This window comes from Chenopodium album, chromosome 2, assembly GCF_948465745.1.
Source record: "Chenopodium album chromosome 2, dcCheAlbu1.1, whole genome shotgun sequence".
Taxonomy (NCBI): Eukaryota; Viridiplantae; Streptophyta; class Magnoliopsida; order Caryophyllales; family Amaranthaceae; genus Chenopodium; species Chenopodium album.
This window is the reverse complement of record NC_137835.1, coordinates 1,943,824-1,967,859: the sequence shown is the minus strand read 5'-3', so window position 1 is coordinate 1,967,859 and position 24,036 is coordinate 1,943,824. Positions and strand designations below refer to the sequence as shown.

Below are 24,036 nucleotides of genomic sequence, written 5' to 3'. Positions count from 1 at the left end.
GATGGGATTTGGGAACAAATATATTGTTGACCTCCCAATCTTCATTACTCGTACCACTTGCACGATAAGCCGCTCACCACCGCCAAGTCGCCAACAAAAGTTTTGTGAAGAGCTTAATTGATTATCTGTAATTTTTGTACTCCGTACCATGGATGTGAAGCAAGCAAATGCTGAATAGCCAGGATATCTAACATTCAATACGTCTTTCAGACTTTTGTATGGTAATGTTAATATAACTAAATAATTAATAAACAACACCAAACAAAGAAAAGTGTAACTCAGTGAAAAACATTAAATATTGGAGTTTTCAAATTGAGGTTGAGGTTTTATTCAATATTTAGATGATTAAACTATATTTCATCGTCATGCATGCAAGTATAAATATATATATTGAAACTCATTCATGAGATTCATCAATATAACCAAGTTTTATCTGCTAAATCTATCATTATTAGTGCAGAGTAGATCTAGCTAGAAATATACTGATGAACTTCCTCCTTTCTCTTTTTATTACACCGTGGAGGGGATGCGCGATAAAGAATATCTGAAAGGAGCCAATTTGTCTTGTTTATAGAAAAAAATTGTTGTATTAATTCCCAAAATTCTGTAATAGTCGTACCATTGCAGCAGGAGACTGGTGGATGACCTTTTGCCAAAAGAACAACCTAAGATTCTTGGCAAAGTAATCTTTTGTTCTAAAGCAAATAGTTATTCAAAAACATTGAACAGAAAAAATCATAATATGTAAATCTCTCATAAACGCAACCCCTCTATCCAGAAAAATGCAAAAGATAAAAAAAAATACAAGGCAAATGCCTGAGGTCGTATTGATCAGAGTTATCTGTTTCTGTCTCGATGCCAAAAAGGACGTCAGTCAGTTCCCAACATCTAGCTCCTTTAGCTATCGATGTAGTAGGATTAAATGACAGTCAGCAAGCAATACAGTTGAAGGGTGACAAAACTCCAATGACAGCGAGCATATCTCCAGCCATTAATGAAAAATGGGAAGAGAACCTGAGTTGGTATCCAACAACCAACTTTGTACTTCAAGTTGAAACTTGAGCTCCATGTAAGACTCGCTTATCTACACAAAAATGTCGGAATAGCAATGGAATCTTACTATATCTTTAACAGATTCTTCAATTTAACAAGCAATCTTCAATTCTCATTAGGCATAGGATAATTTCAGTTAGCATCAGCATGCATGTAGGTAACTAGGTACCGATGAATGTGTAATAAATGAAGTTATTTACTCACCTTGTAATTAGCTTTGAGCACATCAATAGAAATTCTGGAAATATGGCTAACAAGCTCATCTTCGATATCAAAGTGTCTTACTAACATCTTTTGCTGCTCTTCAGGATTGGTACCCACAATCTGTATATCACAAAGCATATAATATTAAGAAACCAGAACACAAAACAACTACCCTGTACTTTGAAGGAACACAGATTGGAGTTCCCATCTGCAATCCAAACCCACAATCAGTACAAGAGCCTGATAAAAGATTGAAACAACTAGAAGACAAACTTACATGGCATGATGCGTATTTTCATGAATAATATAAACGAGTAAAAATTACAAAGATGATATTAATTCTCACATGCAATCAGCGTAAAATAAGTATAAGCTCAACTCAATAATATTGAAAAAATCATTCTCCATTATTTAGATCTAACATTGCCTGGTTCCCTACTCCAAGATAAAAATGAAGCTAAGAAACCATATTAACCTATTAAAAAATATATATATCATGCTAAAAAATTTGTTAATGAGCTAAAATAACCCAGAAGTTTGGAACCTACTTATAGGCCCAAAACACCTAAAATAAGTACAATAAAGCTACAAAGATAGAGTCTCAATTCACATCATGATGTGACACTGTTTTTGATATGTTTTACCTTTTCAACAAGTCTACAAAAATAAAAATTAATTTTTTTTTTTTTAAAAAAAAAACAACTCCTAATTGACATGTGTGTAGATAAATGAAAGACAGGCTGTTCAGGATCAAGTTATGCAAAGTTATAGAACGAATAATTCGACAATGATCCACAACTACTGCTCTAGGGAGAGGATTTACCTCTTAAATCAATTTTAGAACCTCTTCCAATTGTAATCAGTAAAATCACACCTTAATTAACAGTTATAAATTTCACTATAATATTTAGCAGCCACAACTGGGAACAGTGATCACAAGAAACTAATCATATCTCTGAAGAACAATATAATTTAAGTGGCAGCACATATAGAAAAAAAAAAAAAAAGTATCCTAACAGCAGGATTCCAAGTTAAAAAGAACAAAATCGAAATTCATAGTGTACAAAGCTTAAGTTTCAAGAACCAAATGCATGCAGTTTCACCAAGAAAACATAGCTTTATAATGATGTTTCTGATAAATCCTACAGAAATCTGACTACTGAATGCACAATAAATGCTTTACATTCAAAATACAACATGTTCAATGACCTTAACTTGACACAAGATCAAATGACATAATCAGAAAACCCAGAAGTTCATGCTTTATTCTTCAATTTATTAAAAAAAGAGCGATAAATTTTGCTTTTGCATGTTCAAAATTCTGAGCTTCTGAAAAATCTAATACCTACACTACTGAATGCACCAATATCGCTTTACACTAAAAATATAACATGTACAATTACCTTAGCTCAACACAAAATAAATGACAACAAGAAATCCCAGAAGTATGTGTTTTTCTTCCTATAATTCTCTAAGAAATCGACATTAAAACGTACCTTTAGAACCCCTTCAATAACATCCACCCCCAAGACAGTAGGATCCTTTTTGTTGAATACGCAATCACGCATAATCTTGAGTACGCAAGGAAAGACTGCCTCCTCAGCAGCTTCCTTTTTCTTCTCCTCCTTGATATCATCAATATATGCTTTGAATTGATCAAACAAATGATATATGATACCAGCCTTAAAGATCTTAACACCAGTATCTTCTGCAAATTTCTCTACCTCGGTTGTGACCTTGACATCAAATGCCAAAATTGTTGCATATTCTTTCTTCTTCTCAACCATGACATTTGCCCTCATAACATCCTTCTTGTGCACAGGGCCTATACTTATGCCACTAACAGGAATGCTTACAGATGGTGATTTCAAAAATACCAACAATGCTTCCAGTGATCCGAGGGTAGATGCTTGCACACAGACCCCCTCTCCAGTCTTCTCTATCCGGTTCAATACAGACTCCATGTCTTCCATGGCTGATCTTTTTATCTCCTCAAGGTCATCATCAGGTCCCAAAACATACAAGCCAGTCCCAGCAATAGCATGCTCAAGACCCTGTGTGGGAGGAGTATCAAATGAAATGTTCATAATTTGACATGCTAATGACATTCTCAATGTAACTTATGCCTTGAAGCAATTAATTTTTGCATTTCAATTCCAAATAACTAACAAAAATCACCTGTGCAGAAATTTTGATCCCCTGTGCCGCCTTGATTTGTTTATGATGCAGATATGTTCCCTGTGTCATACAAGCAGCAGAAGGATTGAGTAAAATAACTCATCCAACCATCAAAAACGAAAACGGAAAGCAGGAAACCATATGCTGTAAGACCCAAACAGAAAGGGCATTTAGTTGCCCTTGTCTCACTATAAATTGCAAAACTGGAAGGGCATCCATTATCAATCACCATGGACAATTAAACATATATTTCCAATCAGAATCCTAGGAAAGGGAGAGAGAGTGGGCTACATGGCCTACACTATGATCCTAATCTACTAGATTATGACAGAGTTGCCTAGCTGATATTGATTTTGAACAACCCTACATGAATCTCTGTAGTTGTAGCCTTCATCTCCTAGTCAGAAATCGAATTTTACCTTATTGTTAGGTTCCAGGAGAATATCGAAGTTACAACAGTCATTGCATAATTAAAAAAAAAGTCATCAATCACATAAAAGTTTTCTGTGACAGTCTAAAATTTGCTGTTCTGTGATTTATGTAAAATCATGCCGCAATATTAGCTGTAGACCGTAAATAATCTGTGTTATATAACCCAAGCTGAGCAAATGGTGTCCAATGAAAAGTCAATTTTGCCAACAGATAAGAAAAATTACACCAAAAACATTTTAAACCTACTCTCAACAGATAATTAAGGCCTACAAGACTACTGTAACACTCGCGAGAAACTGCATCCTAACTTCAGAATACCAACCACTAGCAACCGCAATTATTTCTATACTATGTAAACATGGATTTTAGCTCTTCCAACTTTCATAAGAGAAATCCACATCCTGAAAGTGCTTATGAATATCAATGTATCACAAGCTGTCCCAGCCTATGCTAGCACAAAAGTGGCTCAATTAGTACCGTAGCACAAACAAAAACCTACCTTAAAAAGTAGGACTTCTCTAAAATGATCCTACTTTTTAAGGTGTGTAGAAGGGCTCGGAGCAACATAAGTGAGGAATTTGATACTTTTAAACTTTCAATGGAAAATATTCTCAAATGTTTGACACTGAAAGACCACCTAACCCCCAGTCAATGCATTTTCTTTCCCTTCTAATTCACTATTATAGCAACATTCGATAAATGGTAAATCTGACAAAAATAAGACATACCTTGACTCTAAGCTCCTTCGTTGGATGAGGTGTCAGCAGAGCACGGATGGTTGTAACGATAGGGCCCTGCAATGAACAAACAGGCAAAAGTCACATATAATGGTTGCGGGCATTACAAGAATGTAAGCTCAAATCGAATGCAACAACAGCCTACCTGCATGCCACAAACAACAATTTGGTCTCCTTCATTAAGAACACCATTGACCAATACAACATCAATGGTTGTTTTATGACCTTCAACGACGTTAATCTCCAGTACAGTACACTGCAAAAGTTCATGCTCAACAATTCAACTCAGTGTCCAAGTCAACTCTCTCTCTATATATATATATCATAAACAATACCTCAACATATATAACCAAAAACAATACCTCAAGTTCATTTTTGAAGGTAAGCTTCTCAATCACAGTCTTTTGTGACCATTGTACTAATAGCAATAGCAAATCAGGAACACCTTCCCCACTGTTATGCATCCAAAAGAAGACCATCACATAGTAATATTAAGGAAATTTTGACATTTGCTACCACCTAAAACACCTTGTTTCAGATTTGCTACCTATTTAAATTTTTTTTTTTTTACTTTGCTACCACCCTAAACAGATATTGTTAAAATTCACTACCACTTAACGAAATCCGTTAGGATTTCCGTTAAGTTTATTAAAAAATTAAAAAAAAATTAAAAAAATAATAAAAAAAAAAAAAACAAAAACAAAACCAGCCACCCAAAACACCTTAACCACCATCCCCCTCCTGCCGCCAGCACCACCTCCCCATGGTCCTCCACCTCGCCGCCGTTAAACTCTCCAAAAACCGCTCTTCCTCCTTCTCCTTCACCCACATTCTCCACTCTCTTTACCCACAAGATTAATTGAATTGCGGTTTGAGATTTGCTCAGATCGATTGGGGTTTTTGGCTGGGATTGAGGCGGGTTTTCGAGGGGAGGGAGCTGAGAAGGGGGCTGGGATCGCAACGCCGGCACCTTGCGAATTTGGGTTCGATTGCTGGGGTTCGGACGGAACTGGAGTTGCGATATTGGGTTCAATTGCTGGGGTTCGAACAGGGCTGGGATTGCGAATTTGTGTTCCTCTTTTCTGTGTGCAGCGGCTAGCGGTGGCTGGGATTGGGTGTTGGTGCCGATTGGTGGTGATGCGAGGGAACAGGGGAAAGGGGCGGTAATTGATGGTGGTTGATTGTGGTTCTGCTGCTGATTGGCGATTGTTGATGGTGGTTTGAGCCGTTGGGGTCGCGACAGGGGATTTGGGAGCAGGTTGGGTGGTGGTTGCGATGGGGTTAATGTTGAACAGTGACGGTGGAAGGAGTGGGCGGGTTGGGTGGTGGTTGCGGTAGGGTTGATGTTGGACAGTGACGGTGGAAGGAGTGGGCGGTTGGGTGGTGGCTGGACGGTGGTTGGGTGGTGGTAACGAAAATGCTAACGGTGTAAGACAAGTGGTAGTAATTTCTAACAAATTCTGTTAAGGGTGGTAGCAAAGTTAAAAAAAAATTTAAATAGGTAGCAAATCTGAAGCGAGGTGTTTTAGGTGGTAGCAAATGTCAAAATTTCCTAATTTTAATGGAAAATAGGCATGCTAGTATTATCATTTCTCAAAGATAGCCCATGACTGTACAACAGCATGAAGTTAAAATAAGAACACATCTAACCTTATTGCACTGGTTGGAACAATGTTGAATGTTTCACCCATATCTTTGTTTTTATAGCACAGTTCAGTACTTAAACCCTGTTCCTTAAACTGGGTAATTACCTGCAGAGTATCCGCAGAAAAGCAGTCACGACAAAATAATTAAGCAATATGTCAGCGAAATTTATAGAATTTTGATTACCGATGTGACCCTCATATTAAACTCATTTTGCACATCCTTGGTTTGTTGTTTCAAAGCCTTCCCAATAGGTGCATTGCGTAATGTTTTCCACCCATAAAGCCAGTCCACCTACAAATTGGAAGATAAAGCAAACCATCTTCAGTTAAATAGATAATGAAAATGACTAATGTGTCTATGAAAAAGGGCTGTGTAAATCAGCTCACCTTGTTTAAGGCCACAATAAACTCTGTATTTCTCATCCTCAAAAGGTTAAGTGACTCAATTGTCTGTGGATCCAAGCCATGCATGATGTCCACAACCAAGATAGCAATATCACACAACCCAGAACCCTGTGATCGCAAGTTGGTGAAAGATTCATGCCCTGGGGTGTCAATAACAAGAAGACCTGGGATGTTCAGCTTTGCATCAGCGTTCAATTCCCTGGTCCTCTCTCGAATGTTTTCAGCAAGACAGTATGTTGCTCCAATTTGTTGTGTGATACTACCAGCTTCACCTTCCTGAACATTAGTATGTCTGATACAATCAAGCAACTTGGTTTTACCAGTGTCAACATGACCCATTATACAACATATTGGAGACCTAAGATTTCCTTCACTGTTATTAGCCTGAGTATCTGAACTTGATTTCTTTCCTGCAGAGTCAGTATGTTTCTGCTTAATGTGAGCAGTCTGGCCTTTAGTTGGCTGAGATGATATAGCCTCATTAGCTGCTGCAGCAGGTTTAAAAGCATCACAAACAGATTGGGCTGCCTGTTTAACTTCCTTTTTGACTACTGACTGAGATCCTGAATCAGCTTCCTCATCTTTAAATGCCCTCTTAACAGGTAAAGAAAGGTTATTATCACCCCAACTTTTCGCATCCCAGTCCTCGTCATCATCATCTTCTTCTTCCTCTTCAGCCACATCATCTGCTTCTATATCATTCACAACTTCAGCCTTCTCCTCTACATCCATTGTGCAAATCTCATCCAGCTTCTCTGTTTCAACAGATTCGCTATCACCAACAGCTTCCTGTTTAATCTCTGTATCATCAACAGTTTGTCTCTTTGCACCATTAGTTTGTCGGTTTGACTTTGACTTCTTTGTTGTGTAAATAGGGCGCTTTGTTGGAGTGCCATTGTCAGAGGCAGGTAGCTTGATTCCAGCAGAAGCAAGAAACTGACTTTTCATTGCTTCTCTCTGGCTTTGTTCTTCCTTTTGCTTTGCAGTAAGCAGCAGACCAGCCTCTTTCTTCAATCGAAGCTTTTCCTTATCCTTCTCCTTTTTCCTAAGTCTGGCTTCCTCAGCCTGCCTTAAAAGCTCCTCTTGCTTGAGGCGCTCCTCTTCTTCCTTCCTTAACCTTTCCTCCTCTTCTTTCTTTGGTCTTTCTTCGGCCTCTTGACGCCAAGCTAGTTTCTCTTGAATTTTCCAGAGATGCTTGAGAACTTTCTTGTCCACTGCTTTACTTTTAGTTTCTTTCTCTTGCTCCACTGCAGCAGCTGCTTCTTTTTTCTCCTCCTTCTCTTTCTTCTTTTTCTTCTTCTTTGCTGCCGCTGACTCTGGAATACCTTCATCTTCACCCTCTTTTTCACCTGTAGCCTCAGTCTTTCCCTTTCCCCCTCCCCCTTCAAATCCTTTATCTTTCTCCTTTTCCTTTTCCTTTTCCTTCCCCTTTTCCTTTTCCTTTTCTTTCCCTTTTTCCTTGACCTTTTCCTTGTCCTTTTTCTTGTTTGCCAATTTTTCAACCTCAAATTTCTTCACATACTTTTCCACTCTAGTAGGTATTGCTATACCTAAAATGCATTCCAACTCATTCTCTTCAATCTCAAGTTCTCTTAATTCCTTTATGTATCTTTTGACATCAGGAAAAGGAATCCCATTGACTAACAAAGTCAAAGCAGAACACAAATCTCCATATCCATGAATGAGTGTATTAAGCTTGTTAGACATAGGCAAATCTAATTCCCTTTCAATTTTATCACATAACTCGACCAGTAAACTATCAAATCTCACACATTCACAGATCATTACACACAGTGTATCTAGTGCAACTTTAATTTCTTCACTAGATCGTGTTTTTTCATTTAAAACTCTAATTGCTCTCCTAAATTGATGAAACCCCAGACGAAGATCCATAAACTCAACGCCATAACTAATCTTAAAAGAATCTTCTGTCTTTCTACCATTTTCAACAAAAAATGAATGTTTAGTCACATCTTCAAAATTATAGCAAATATGCCAATGCTCTTCCTTTTTGTATGCAACTAAATAAATGTTTGGCTTGAACATCAAAACATCACAACAGAAACTACCTAATTCTAAATCTAAAATCAAAAAGCTACACTTGTAATCTGACTGAGGGGATGTACACCATACATTCCCGATTGTTTTACGTTTAATTTCCCAACACCTTCTTCTAACCGATTTAATAAAATCAGTTAGCTTTTGAGCAAACAAACGGTTATCGTCATCTTCCCCAACTTGAAATTTGATTCGATCCTCCTGATTAACTTCATTTGGATTGAATTGGGGAGATGACATTTTCAACCTGTAAATAATTACAATTTAAATGTAAGTACATAATTAAAAATAATCAATTATATCAATTAAACAAAAAAAAAGAAGAGAAAAATAAAAATAATAACTAATAAAATTCCCCCTCACCAATTAATTTCCTTCCCATCATAACTTCTTCAACTTGCCTTGGAATTAAAGGAAGTATATTAACCCAACTACTACAGCTCTTCCATATACAGTAAGTTCTCACTCTCTCACGTCTTTTTCCTCTATTTTTATCCCTCGTCAATTTCTCTCTGACCAACGGGTAAAGGAACAAAATACAGGATCAAAACGAGATAAGGACACCAATTACAAGATCATATATCAGGCAGATACGTTTTGGTAGATGAAACTAAGGACGGAGTTAATGCCAAGTTGGAGCAATGGAGGGAAAGGTTGGAATCTAGAGTGTTTAAGTTAAGTCGGAATAAGACAGATATGTCGTTTTGGTACTCAGAGGGAGGCAAGCAATGAAGTGGTGAGTTTGGATGGAAAGGATTTGAACATGAGTGAATGTTTTTAGTATCTTAGGTCGATCATCCAGAAGAATAGTGACATTGATCAAGACGTGTGTGAAGTTTGGTTTGATTAATTTATTGCGATTATTTTATAATTGTTTAGTTGTTAATTATTGAATTAATCAATTGCATAGTTAGACTGAATGTGTAGCATTTAATTCACTCAAGTTTAACACTCAGTACCTTGTTTATAAAATGCAAGACCCAAGAGAACCAGAACATACTTTTACTATTTTATCCCATGAAAAACCCAAGAGAAGGCTTAAAAAAACAATTTCAGGTTATTTCAAATGAAGTAGTGGGTAGTGTTGCACATGGTTTGAGTGACATTAATGATGATGATGATGTGTGTTTGAATGAGGATGATTATGAGGACAGAAGTGATGATGATTTGTTTGCAAAGTATGTAGACTTTGACATATCTGACACTGTTGCTAGGAGTTTGAGTGATCAGAACCCCTCCCAGAACAATGAAGCTGTTGGTGAGTATCATGAGGCAAGGGAAATGCAGTTGCATAGTGATGATGAGCTAAATGAAAGTGATGAGGAATTAGGGAGTGTTGTTGGATCTGATGATGAGGAGGTTGAGTATTCTGTTTTCAACCCTAATTATGACTTCAAAAGACCCATTAAGCTCTGTTTGGGCATGAAATTTTCTTCTGCTGCAGTGTTCAGAAAAGCTTTACAGCATCATGCAATTGAAATGGGTATAATTATTATTTTTTACATAACAAGAGTAAAAGGATTACTGTCTTTTGTGCCCAAAGGTGTGATTGTGAGTAAAAGAAGGGCAGGAGGGTAGAATGCCATTGTAAGAAGAAGAGGAAATGCTTGTTCAAAGTTCACTGTAAGAAATTGAAAAATGAAGAGACATTTCAGATTAAGGAGCATGTGTGTGGGCATCAACATGAAAACAACAAAGTAACTAGTGAGTACTTGACAGAAAGGTACCTTCAAGATTTTAGGGATGACCCTACTTACAAGATAATTGTCTTCCAGAAAAGAGTGAGGGGAGAGTTAGGAGTTGAAATTGGGTACTCTAAGGGGCCATTTGGTTGGACTTTACCCTCTTCATTCCCCCAAATCCCTCTAACCTCATTCCCCACCCCCCAAGGTATTTCCATTCCCATTCCCTACCCACCTTCACACCACCACATCACCACCTTCACACCTACCAACACCACCGGAAAACAGACCACCACCGCCTCTCCCCCGACCACCGCTGATCCTCCCCCGAGCCTCGCCGCCCTCCCCTCCATTGCAAAAATATCCCACAACCCCCGCAAAACCCTAGAAACCCCTCCCTATCCCCGTAAAACCGCCGCCCAACCCTCCCCACCATCCTTGTAACCCTAGCCGCTAAGAGTTTCGAGGGTGGTGGGAGGGCCAGGTGATGGTTTTCAGGGTCGAGGGAGATCGGGGCTAGGGTTTTGCGGGGCTAGGGGTGGTTTTTTCGTGGGAGAGGAGGTCGACGCAGGCGTGGCGAGGGGCGGGGGAGGCGCGGCGAAGGGCAGGGAGTGGTGGAGGAGGTGCGGCGAGTGGTGGAGTGGCTGGAAATGGTGGAAAGTGAAGCAATGTGGTGGTGGTGTGGTGGTTGGACTGGTGGCCTACCATTCATTCCATTCCTTTGTTATTCAAAACAAACAACACCCCAAAATTGGGGGATTTTCATTCTATTCCTTGTCTTTTCCTTTGTTCATTCCATTCCGATTCCCCCGTGTGAACCAAACGGCCCTTAAGTGTTTTATTGCAAAAAGAGTATAGCACTAAAAATGATAAATGGGAATGTTGTAGAGGAGTATGAGAAGGTTTGGGAGTATGTTGAGACCATTAGGAAGTATTATCCAGGAAGCACCTCAGTGGTTAAGCTATCAGGTATTGAAAACCCCACTCCCTTGTTTCAAAGAATGTACATATGCCTACAACCACGTAAAGAAGGGTTCATGGCTGGTTGTAGGCCAATACTAGGGGTGGACGGGCGTCATGTGAGAGGGAAATTCCCAGTGGAAAAAGATGGGAATAATAACATATTCCCAGGGCATGGTTATTGTACCGAATTCTGAGACTTGGACTTGGTTTTTAGACTTGTTAGTGAAAGATCTTGGGTCTGTTGCCGGAGCTATAACTTGGATAAGAGAGTTAGAAGATGATGTTGTTACCTTCATGTGTGACAGTGTTCTACATTTGTTTCAGAATACTTTATTGATGCTCTTTGCTTATTAACTAATTTTTAATGTCTTGTTTGTAGGGCCTTCTTGATGCTTTCAGTACAATTATGCCTACTGCAGATATCAGATTTTGCTGCAGGCATATATGGACTAACTTCAAATAGAAGTTCCAAGGAGAGGCATACAAAGAGTCATTTTGGAAAGCAACAAGGTCTTCCACTAAGGTATGTATATATACTTGGCAGTAAGTAACTTGCTATCAATGTACATATGTATGTGCATATCTTGTTGTTTTTAAAGAATTGGAACAATTTAGTAACTACGGTTTATAATGTATATGTGATTATACAGCATCAATTTCAAGTCCATATGGATGAGATTAAGAAAATGAGTACAGAGGCATACAACTACCTAAATGCTATCCCAGTTTGCCATTCGTCGAGGCATGGTTTTAGTTCTAGAGCTATGTTGTTGAATAATTGTTGTGAAAGTTTTAATAATGTCTTGAGAGAAGCTAAGACTAAACCAATATTGTCTTTGATGGACTGGATTCGTAGATATGTGATGATGAGAAGTTGTGCCAAGAGAGAAGGCTTAAAGGATTTTGATGGTCTTATAATGCCAAGTGTTGTAAAGATGATAGAGAGGGGACAGAAACAATTCTGCAACATGAGAATCAGACAAGCTGATATTTTTTAGTTTGAAGTGGACTATGAGGAAGATACCTAAGTTGTGAAACTTCAGAATAAAACTTGTGGCTGTTATAGGTGGAGCTTGATGAGAATCCCATGTCGGCATGCATTAGCTTGCATTGCAAAGAGAAGATTGAACTACAAAGAGTATGTGCATCCAGCCTATCATGTAACAACTTATGCTGCAACTTATTCTCCTAAGTTCCCTGGTATGCCAGGTCATAACCAATGGGAGAACTCCACCATGCCAAAACCCCTCCCACCTCCATATAGGGTTTTGCCACGCAAGCCTTCAAAGAAAAACAGAAAGAAAGAACTTGGTGAGGGTAAGTATGTGAACAGGCCAAAGAAGCAAAACAATTGCAAAAGGTGTGGTGGCTTAGGTCATTCAAAAATAAATGTTTCAAACCACTTTTGAGCAAAGGGCCTTTGAGCAAAGGTGGCAGACCACCAAAGGGAGACAAAGGGGCCAGCACTTCACAGCAGGCCACACCATCTACCACCCCTGCTTCAACAACAGCTGCAACTTCACAAGCACTAACCCCTGCTTCAACAACATCTGGAACTTCACAAGCACTATCTACATCAAAAAAATCAAAGTCTGCCAGCCAACCTACTACAACAAGGAATAAGAGAAGGAAGACAGCTTCTGTGAATGCACTCCAAGCATCGCAACCTTCCCAGCAAAGTTGTTTATCTAAAAGTTGATTAATGTAGTAAACATTTGTGTTTTGGTAAACTATGTCTGTACTTAGAATTATGCTCCGTCTTTTGGATATTTTGGTTAAAGAACAATATTTTGATGAACAATATTTTGGTGTCGATATGGAGTATGAATGAATGAATGAATGAATATGCTATAAATCCCAACAATTTGATCTTCCTTATCTTTATGTGTTATGGTCTTTTAATGTCCTGTTGTTTAAGTTTGCAGGAGCTTTTCAAAAAAAATAAAATAAATAAATAAATAAATAAATAAATAATAATAATAATAATAATAATAATAATAATAATAATAATAATAATAATAATAATAATAATAATAAAAGTTTCCAGGAGGAGAGAGAAAGAGAGAGAGAAAGGGGGGGAAATGAAAGGGTTAGTTCGGGAAAGAGGGAAATTTGGAGATTTTTTTTGAGATTTTTTTTATTTTTTATTTTTATAATAAGTCACGTGATAGTCAATGCCGGAGCCGGCGTTGACCACCATGCAAGTTCACCCAAGTACCCCTAGAAACAAAATGCAACTTAAAAGGTCATTTTTCACAAATTTTGACTTAAAAGGTCCTTTTTCAAAAAGTCGACCGCTTAAAAGGTTCTTTTTTTTACAATTTTCTCATGTTATTAATACTCAAATCCAAATCATTCAAATTACAAACATATTGTGGAAAGTTATCATGCCAGACCCTTCTACCAACCTCCATGGTGGGGCATGAGCAAGCTCATGAGCCACCCTATTGCCCTCTCTCCTAAGTCCTAACCCAAGACCATTCAAGTGCAGTAAAATTACTAGCTAACAAAGCAATGTCCTCAAGGAGAAGGTGGAAGCTACTGCTTCCCTTATCACCACATCTCATCATTTTCCATGACCACACTATCTAGCTGACCCAATTACATCGCAAGTTTCAACCACTCAATGATAGCTCTAGCTTCAGCATGCTTAGGAACCCAATCCCCCAGAATGATAACATTTGCACACCATAAAAGCTCACCCCATGCATTCCTAGCAACCACACCTACTCCAAGCCCAGCCACGCCTAGCAGACACATTCAGGAACCCAATCCCCCGGAAAACCTTGCTGAACCCAATCCAAAAAATGCCGACATTGCCCCTCCACCGCCAACCCATAACCACTTTCATCACAAAGATTGCAGCTCTTTGTGATTGCATTAACCCGCAAGTTCAAGCCACAGTTTGTATGATGGTTCAAATCATCAATAACAAATAATCATAATTTTTTAATTCATAAGCGTATCAAATTACAGTCTATTTGGAAAATTAAATTGCAGCTAATACAAAATATAAAAGGGGCAAATCAATTTCATCATTTAATCCCCAATTCAGCTTAATTTCACATAAATCAAAACCACCAAAATAAACTCAAGAATCTAAAATTTTGAAAGAACATACAAACGAAGAAAAGGGAGAAAAGAGAAAATAGACTAACTTGAAGAACGCAGGTGAGACGAGTATGCCCTGATTGAAGTTTTGCTTAGAGACGAAGGCAGGAGAGAGGAGAGGAGAGTGATGATTTTTTTGATTTTCTTTTTTTTTGGACAGGAGAAAAGAAATTGTAATTTTTTTTAAAAAAGTGGGTCTTTTTAGCTAGAATGATTACAAGTATAAGATGGCTAGAAAAGGTCTGGTGCTCTAATTTAAGAAGTGAGCATTTGATCGAAAGTATCAGATATTGCTAATGGAGATTTGGCTCTTGCATTGCCTTATTGATCAACCACACAAGAACTTTTGTTAATACTTATTTTTTCAAGTTTGTCACTCCAAGTTTTTCTTCAACTAATAGTGTTTAATCCCCTCAAAATTTGGACACTCGTCAAATAAGTAAATAACATGAACCCACCACCACTCACAAAAACCTACCCACACCCCCTCAAAAGTCAAAACCCATCCACAACCTCTGAAACCCACTCACCACCCTCGAAAACCCACCCACAACCCTCAAAAACCCATCCACCACTTCCGAAACCTACCCACACGGGCCACACCCCACCCACCACTTCCGAAACCTACCCACACAAACCCCGAAAACCCACCCACCACTTCCGAAACCCACCCACCACCCTCAAAAACCCACCCACCACTTCTGAAACCTACCCACACCCCCCGAAAACCAACCAAAACCCTCGAAAAACCCCCACCACCCCGATTTCAAAATAATCTTCTAAGAGGTCATGGTCCACGGTAGGGGTGATCGGTGGGAGGAGGGTGGTCTACCACCGACGAGAAGGGATGGAGTTTTACAAAAAAAATTGTGTCCCCTAGAATTTAAAATAGTTTTTACTTTTTTGGGGGGTGTTACACAAAGGGCTGGCCTAACTTTATATGCAAATCTTTGGTCACTAATTCACTGTACATTACCTTTTTCTATCCTACACCACATTACAGTACTACAGCAGTCAAAATTTCCTTTAATAGTTGTCCTAAAACAATAGTTAAGACATTAACAGTGGATTAACTTAATCAAACCATAGCTAAATTAGTTAGTTAAAAGTAAACGAAACGGTAAAAAACAACATAACAGTTGCCCCTAGCTCACTGCTATTATTAATAAGCATATTGCAAGTTGAATAATAGATATAAAGGTAATGTGGTTATCTATCAGGCATTTTACGGAACCATTCTTTCACAGTTGAGCTAAGTAAATATGGAGAAAAAGAGAAAAACTGACCTTGAGCATTTTAAGTAATGTGGTGGAAGTAACTAACTACCAACATTGAAAGCAGAAAAGCCCAAATGGAGGATACCCCCTTGCTCCATTTCGTCTTTAGCATCTTCTTTAAATGAGTGAAACACATAATCCACATATTAGCATCCACAAAAACCCTCTTAGTTCTTTAACTCACTTCCAATCCCAAGCATGAACTGAAGATAAGCTGTAAAAAATGAGGGGAATTTGATATACAAACACGACAGAACTATCATGATCTAAGTAGACAGCTTAAAGTGAATTCAATATTAACAAGGTGAAGAATTAAGGTCCATAAGAAAGAAGCATAAACAGTAAGAAAGAAGCATAAACAGTAATATAATTCAATGTATACAACTAAATCATAACTGAGTCAGAATTTCAGATGCAATAAACTTATGATCAGTTGTAAACTCAATTTTCATGTTGTTAATGGTTGATGAATAGAATATTTGGATCAGTTGTAAACTCAATCTTCATGTTGTTAATGGTTGATGAATAGAATATTTGTGCTGTCCCAAGAAGCTATAAACCTCATCGATAAATATTGTAGCAAGCTGTATTTAGTATGCCAAGATAAACACAGCAGCAACTGAAAAAATATAGAGAGGATAGTACACAAGTATAAGAAAAGACGATAAAACAGCATAGTTTTCCCTTTGTACATTACTCATAGCCATAATATGAGGGACTTCTTGCTGTGAAGTACATGGTATAATCACAGAATGTTAATCCAAAGTCCAAACAATACTGAGTGTTAATACATCATGTATTAAACCTGGAAAGTGTTGTTGAAATCTTTTACGTAGTGATTTTTGATACCCCCATAAGCATATATATTTTTATTTTTTATTTTTTTTTTGACAGAAAGCAGTAGCAAATTAATCAACTCAGGCTTAAAATAGCCTGCAATACAGCATCAGATGCACACTCAGGTACCTCCTCCATCCACAACCTCATAACATCATACATTCTACTAGCTTTTGCAAGTCTATGTGCCACCCCATTCCCCATTCTTCCCACCTGAGATACATCAAAAAATACACAAGAATCTGCAAGGTAAAGTATGTCCTTGACAATTAAGCCAAAACTTGTACACTGAATTTTCCTGTGCATCAAGTACTGGAACAGTTTCATGTTATCTGTTTCAAGAATTACCTTACGGAAACCAGCCTCAAGGGATATTGAAAGAGAATGCCTGGCAGCTAACGCCTCAACAATATCAACATCATACATTCATACTCTTCCCGCAATTTCCAGCAAGTCGATAAAAGAACATCTCCAACGTGATCTCTAACCACACCCCCCAGACCCGTGGAAGCGTTCCTAAAGCAAGTCACATCTGAATTAATTTTGCACACCCCCAAAGGGGGGGCTTCCCAAGTCTGAGCAGCCCTGTGATTCGAACTCAGGGGTGTTAAGCTAATCTCATTTGCCTTCTCAAACTCTCCAACCAGATTTACAGCTCGTTGGATCACCACTTCAGTCAAAATACTCTTACTCTCAAAGCACCAAGTGTTCCTCTTTACCCAAACGCCCCACAGGAGACTCCAAAAAAAGTCCCACCACTTCCTTTTTTTTATTATCCTTTAGAATACTGGAGCAGTAGGTTCTAAAGGATAAATGATCCGCATTTTCAATTGCTAAGCGAAGGGGAGAGTAGTACCAAATAGCCATGGCAGAAGGACAGGAGAAGAGAGAATGCATCTGATTCTTCACCGCAAACAAGACACACATCAACGTCACAGATACCCCGCTTCTTGAGATTACTACGAACAGGTAAACCTCCATGGAGAGCGCGCCAACCAAAGTTCTTAACCATGGGTGGGACATTTGCCATCCAGAGATAATTATGTCATTACGGAGGGGAGAAGATGACAACGTGGCAGCAGATTTACTAGCCTTCAGCAGAGCAAAATAGGCACTCCTGACAGAGAACTCTCCGTTTTTTGCCAGATGCCAAACCCAAGTATCTTCCTCCGAGAAAGAAGCCAAAGGGATCTTTTTAATCTCAGTTATTTCCCACTCCACAAAAAGGGTGTTCAACAAAGTGTCATTCCATCCTCCATCATTCACAAGCTCTTTGACATAAGTAGGGGCATTTTCATCACTTTGAGGCCTCAGCAATATCATGAAATTGGGCAATTAGGAACCCAAGGGTCTCTCCAAATATCAATAGAGCCTCCACTCCCCCACCAACTTGCGAGCACCCATCTTAACCACACCTCTTGCAGACAAGATCGATCCCCACGTGTAGCCTGCATTTGGCGTCACCTTGGCTGACATAATATCTGACTAAAGTTTGATTATATTATGCGATAAGCTTAAACTTTCTTTGCTACCTGGATGGAGCTATTTATCAACCATGCCGAGCATCAGACAACGTTGACATACAAGTTGAGTAAATCATCAAAACATATGTCAGTTTAAGTTGCACAAATTCAAACATACATAGGTTGATTTCCAACAACATAAACAAGTCCTATACAATATTTGTTTCGGTTGATTATATACTTAGATTGTTCCAAAACTGCTTAATGATGCTAACCTTAACATTGGTAAATTTTAAATCCTGTGGACAATCAAATACTAAAATAAAATTTCTGATAATAAATAAATAATTCATCAACTATACTAAACAAGAACATCAGATATTCTAAAATATATAATTCAACTCATATTCATATATACTCTCAAGTTGTTTCTTCTTTTCTTTATTCACTAATGACTTACCACAAAACTGACGGGAGACATTTTTCCGATCTCCACCAACCTCCGGCATACGTCCCTGTCCTATTCTATCCTCGGATGAGAGAAAAGAGGGTAAGGACGTATGTCGGAGGTTGCTGGTGGCCGCCGGTAGAGATCTATGCCGTCGCCGCATTCCGGAGAGATCTATGCCGACGGCGGTAAAAATTCCGGGAGAGATGTATGCCACCGGCGACGGTAGGAATTCCGGCAACACCCATCTTTTGCACAACAAAGCATGACAAAGAGATGAGAGAGAAACAAGATGCAGAAGACACCAAACCCTTTGACCTTAAAACAGAAAAATCTACAGTATAAGCATTCTTTTTAGTTTGGCACTTTACATCATCACCGTACTTTTTTTTTTTTAAGTGAAATTAAACTTATATATATGATGTTCTTATATATAAGTATAATTTAAGTATTATCCCTAATTATCGAATACAGTCCTTAATTTGTAGCGTTTTAGTCCCTTAACTATTAAGTGAAATATCTTTGATTAGAGACTATTATTTTGTTACAAATATTTTTTTTTTTTTATAAATTTGTTGAATTTACACCATTCTTTATAAATTTTGTGAGTTAAGAGTACAATTAGGTACCTAATTCTTAAATTAAAAATTTCACCTTTTAGGTACTCAATTTTTTTTACTTTGCTTTTGGGTACTGAGTTAAGAATTCCGGCCAAAAAAAATAAATCAGCCAAAGAGTTCAGTACCTTGGGTTAAAGAATTTAGTACCTTTGGTTAAGAGTATGTGGGCCCCATACCTAATTGAAAAATTAATATTTTTTTTAAAAAAAAAAAAATGTATTAAATTTGACTAAGAAACTAGCCGTTAGTTTCTCTATTTAAAAGGGCATGAACCTGGCAGAATCACCATTGTTGCTTAACAAAATTCATCCAAAACACATTTTATCCAATCATACTCAATTTTTTTTTTATTATTATTTTTCAACATATATTTTATATACTGTACTATAAATCTTTTAGTTACAAATATACTAACATAGTTTAAAATTAAGGTATTGACATATATCATCATCTAAGATTATTATAATTTTTTTCTTCCAACTTAAAATTTATTTAATTAAAAATCAATCAATCAATTAACCTATACTAAAAGCGAATCTAAAGTGACACTTGTCACGATATTATAAAAAAATTTCCCGCTTTTTTTCTTTTTTTTTTTTTTTTAGCCAATTTTTAATAACTTCCATTTTATAACCTACCATAATACTTATTTCCATTTTGACAACACATTTTATCCAATCATACTCAATTATTTTTTTTTATTATTATTTTTCAACATATATTTTATATACTATAAATCTTTTAGTTACAAATATACTAACATAGTTTAAAATTAAAGTATTGACATATATCATCATCCAAGATTATCATAATATTATTATAATTTTTTTCCTCCAACTTAAAATTTATTTTAATTAAAAATAGGAATAATAATTTTGGTAGGATAATTTGTATAAATCTAGCTTACAAATATACATAACGTTTATAAGAACAACTTAACAAAATCATTTTATTATATTATACTCCTCCGTTTTTTTATAAGTTATGGTTGGATTTGCACATTTGTTGAGACACAACTTTGACCATCAATATCTTTGATTAGAGACTATTATTTTGTTACAAATATTTTTTTTTTTTTTGGATAAATTTGTTGAATTTACACCATTCTTTATAAATTTTGTGAGTTAAGAGTACAATTAGGTACTCAATTCTTAAATTAAAAATTTCACCTTTTAGGTACTCAATTTTTTTTACTTTGCTTTTGGGTACTGAGTTAAGAATTCCGGCCAAAAAAAATAAATCAGCCAAAGAATTCAGTACCTTGGGTTAAAGAATTTAGTACCTTTGGTTAAGAGTATGTGGGCCCCATACCTAATTAAAAAATTAATATTTTTTTAAAAAAAAAATAAATAAATGTATTAAATTTGACTAAGAAACTAGCCGTTAGTTTCTCTATTTAAAGGGGCATGAACCTGGCAGAATCACCATTGTTGCTTAACAAAATTCATCCAAAACCATTTGTCCCTGGTTCAATCTTAATAAAATAAAAAAATAAAAAAAAAAAACAAAAACAGCAAGACATAATCTGTAGCAGTTTAACCAGCAACAAAATTCATCAAAACAGATTCATTGACCATGTTTATTTTGGCAGAAATTCTTCAAGGTTTTCCCAGATTTTGTAGAAATAAAAAAAAAAATAAAATAAAATAAAAACACAGAAACAGAAGTTGCTTCCCGTGCTGCTGGTACTTCAAGTCTGCCCCTGCTGCTGCGTCTTCTGTCCAGCCACAAGCGGCAAATCGTCATGTGTGGCAAATCAGATTTTGTAGATAACAGATTTTGTAGATAACGCTCCCCTTGATCCATTTATGCATCACTCACTCATTTCGTCAGGTCCACCAAGCGGCAAATCGTCATCACTCTCATCTTTGGATTCCATGTGAATTATGATGTCAAAATCTTCTGTTTGAATCTTCATGGGAGATTTATCATAAAGCTGAAATTGTAAAGTATTCTGCAAGTGTTCAACAGGACCTTTGCCAAAATGTGAGCTTACATATAAGTCCACATCAATAAAGAAGGGGTAACAGATTGGCATGACAACATAAGACCTAGAAAGCTCTACTTCTTTCGGTGTATGTTCAACTGGGAAGCTCCCTTCTGTCTTCTTGGAAGCTACTCTACGAATAAAATCTATATTGTCTTCAGGCTTGTCAAAAAGAACTTTTCTAAAGTACTTTTTGTCATAGTCGCTCGTATACTCAAACATACCAGACCAAGCAACAATTCTTCCATAATAATTAGCAAAACCAACACCTATACCTTTGCACAGCAAAATACACTTCACTTCCATCCTTACTGACCGATCAAAGTTTGCATAATGCACCACACAATGGCCAAGATGTCGCTCACCTAGAATTACAGCACCCATGAGCCTATCATATTCACGATCAGCTTGCTCACTATCTGCATAAGAATATTTGATAAACGTTGTACCTCCGTTCTTAATTAAGAGACGGTCATTGGCATCCTTAAGGTTCACTCTTATCTCAAAATCTGCATGGGAGTCGACAAACCCAGGACTACTAATAGATAACAATTTACTACCATTCACCAATCTATCAGGATTATTGTCATCTCTCTCAAAAATAGTAAGACTTCTAGTGCCATAAGAAACTGATATTGTGCCAGAGATACTCAGATCTTCATCATTTTTCCGACCAAGAAAAACAGAAAACACTTCCAACAAACAGTCTCCCGGCTCACAAACTTGTGACAGAAAACACGGCTGAGGTGTCAAGTATTCTTTAGGAGAGTATTGGTATTGCAAATCAAATGGTTCACGCCATCTAACACTCAAAAAGACATTTTCATAACAAATAAAGCGTAGTTGAAGTTCATCACAATTATAATAGGCACTTGAATAAGTTCTACCCTGTGCAGCCCTAAATTCAGCGGTGCCAACAAAAAATTGCTTATTTGTAACTTCCTCGATTGTATTTGCTTCAATTATCAATGATGCATATGCAGGCACAGCCAATAATTTTCTAGTAAGATTTATAATTGGTTTATCATTTGCATCAAAAACAACCGGTATAGACTGATTTGATGGTACCTTCAAGAGCGTACTCCTAGTATCCCAAGTTGTGCGTGCATAAGTTTTGGCATGATGAGCAACAATAGTTCCAGAAGCCAAAATGCTATTCTTGGAATCTTCTTGGCTTGCAGTTTGTTTTGGAAAGTCCCATAATCCAACATGTACTTCAGCCACAAGTGCACATGCTAGTGCAATATAGTTCACCCTGACATGCCCACAATCTCCCTCAACTACAGAACACTTGCCTTGTTCATAGTCATTGTCTGTTGTACTGTCCAGAAGAACATTGCCCTTGGCAACCACATCATTATCATGAGCCCTATCCTTAAGAAGTATAGATATTACGGGTTTTCGAATTGACAGCACAATGTCAAGACCTGTGAGCAACAAGCCTTGTCCGGCTTCATAAATAACCTCAGCATGCTCTAAACTCCGTTTATAAAGCTGGTGGGTTGTATTTGGATCATTGTTCTCAAAAACGAAAACATCACCATAAACTTCACATGGCCAGGAATTGGGGAAGACGGTGACTGAGAAAACATCAACCATCGGTCGTGCCATGCTAGTGACTGCATTAGACAATGAAAGGTAAAGACAGTCAGCATAATGCAGAGTAATTAATACCAGAAATAGAATAGCGTCGGAAAAATAATAACAAATTCATAGCCAATTTGAAATTTCACAAATCTAAATCAGTAACAACAACAATTACCTAACGGGAAAAATAATACAAGTAACAATTTCAAGCATAAATAATTTAGCCATATAAAATTCCACAAATCAGATTCAACACAGAACTTTCATCGCCAGCAATTATCAAAACATGAACAATATCATAAAAAAATCAAATTCAATACAGAACTATCATCACCAGCAATTATCATAAAATTAACAATATCATAACAGAAATAATAATTTTAAAATAATAAATCATCCAAAAGTTTTGACTGAATTATCAAATTTGAATTCTTATCACAGAACATCAAACTTATATATTATATGCTAAGATTCAATCAACAATAGTTATAATTTTTCAATAATTATAATGGATACTTCAATAATTGAACCCAAAACTAATTTTATTATTCCTCCTAAGAAATAAATAAATAAATAAAAACTAAATATACTAATAAATTAATTCAACGGTATTGTAAAATCAAACCCTTGGTGATTGACAAAGGATCAAAGGAAAAAAAAAAAAAAAAAAAAAAAAAAAAAACTCACCTCAAAACCAGCGTCAATGGAGAAGAGAAACTCGGAAAACGCCGCTTCAAGGCACAAGCGTAAAAGAAAAAAGTTTCCAACCAACCTCCGTACGAAACTACGAACTAAGAGCAACGAAGTACGAACTACTTAAAGTAAAGTCTTATGCGGAGTATATAAAAAATTAAAAAGACTTTAAAAAAAACTAAAAAAACAAAACCAAAAAAAAAAATAAAAAAAATAACCTTAAGTCCTTAACTGCGCTTAATAGGCAATGGCGGACTTTCAGTAGGGGCCTATGGGCCTGGACCCTGGTACATCCTAACATAAAAAGTCCAAACAAATTAATAAAGCCCAACTCAAAAATCTATAGTACTCTATAGAGGGAAATGACTTTTTTGTCGAAAAAGGTTTCTTTCCTAAAATATCCTTCTATTTTGTAAAAATTACGGAGTACATTATTTAGATATAATACGAGAGCATGGAATATTGGAGTGGAATTCTTAATATTTGACTTATTAGTTACGAAGTATTAGCAATATATAACTTGCCTTTTTTTTTTCCAATAGTATTTGTATCATTATCCATCAATTTCCAAAGATTAATGAAGTTTTCAATTTTTAAAAGAAGAAATAATTGTAGCACAACTTAAATGTGTAAGTAGCTATCTAGATTTAAGTTA

General features: G+C 36.8%; 2 protein-coding genes across 4 annotated transcripts; both read right to left on the bottom strand.

The window, feature by feature from the left end:
• Window positions 1-558: 558 nt before the first annotated feature.
• Window positions 559-18,740, bottom strand: LOC145592514 (uncharacterized). Of its 3 annotated transcripts, none has more exons than XM_081649004.1 (13): window positions 18,507-18,740; window positions 16,932-18,125; window positions 15,756-15,960; window positions 6,638-8,960; window positions 6,435-6,542; window positions 6,255-6,355; window positions 4,940-5,057; window positions 4,750-4,860; window positions 4,596-4,661; window positions 3,436-3,495; window positions 2,754-3,311; window positions 1,258-1,377; window positions 559-1,084 (listed from the first exon to the last, which is right to left on the bottom strand). In XM_081649004.1, exons 4-13 carry the CDS (start codon window positions 8,951-8,953, stop codon window positions 992-994), a joined length of 3,651 nt encoding a protein of 1,216 aa, XP_081505130.1. In that variant the 5' UTR covers window positions 8,954-8,960; window positions 15,756-15,960; window positions 16,932-18,125; window positions 18,507-18,740; the 3' UTR covers window positions 559-991. The 3 variants fall into 3 exon arrangements, with proteins under 3 accessions (XP_081505130.1, XP_081505146.1, XP_081505139.1); XM_081649020.1 differs by having other exon boundaries at window positions 4,967-5,057; XM_081649013.1 differs by having other exon boundaries at window positions 16,932-18,740.
• Window positions 18,741-20,579: 1,839 nt separating this feature from the next.
• Window positions 20,580-23,515, bottom strand: LOC145579152 (uncharacterized). Its single transcript, XM_081636418.1, has 2 exons — window positions 23,376-23,515; window positions 20,580-22,720 (listed from the first exon to the last, which is right to left on the bottom strand). The coding sequence occupies exon 2, from the start codon at window positions 22,710-22,712 to the stop codon at window positions 20,928-20,930; it is 1,785 nt and encodes a 594-aa protein (XP_081492544.1). The 5' UTR covers window positions 22,713-22,720; window positions 23,376-23,515; the 3' UTR covers window positions 20,580-20,927.
• Window positions 23,516-24,036: the final 521 nt, after the last annotated feature.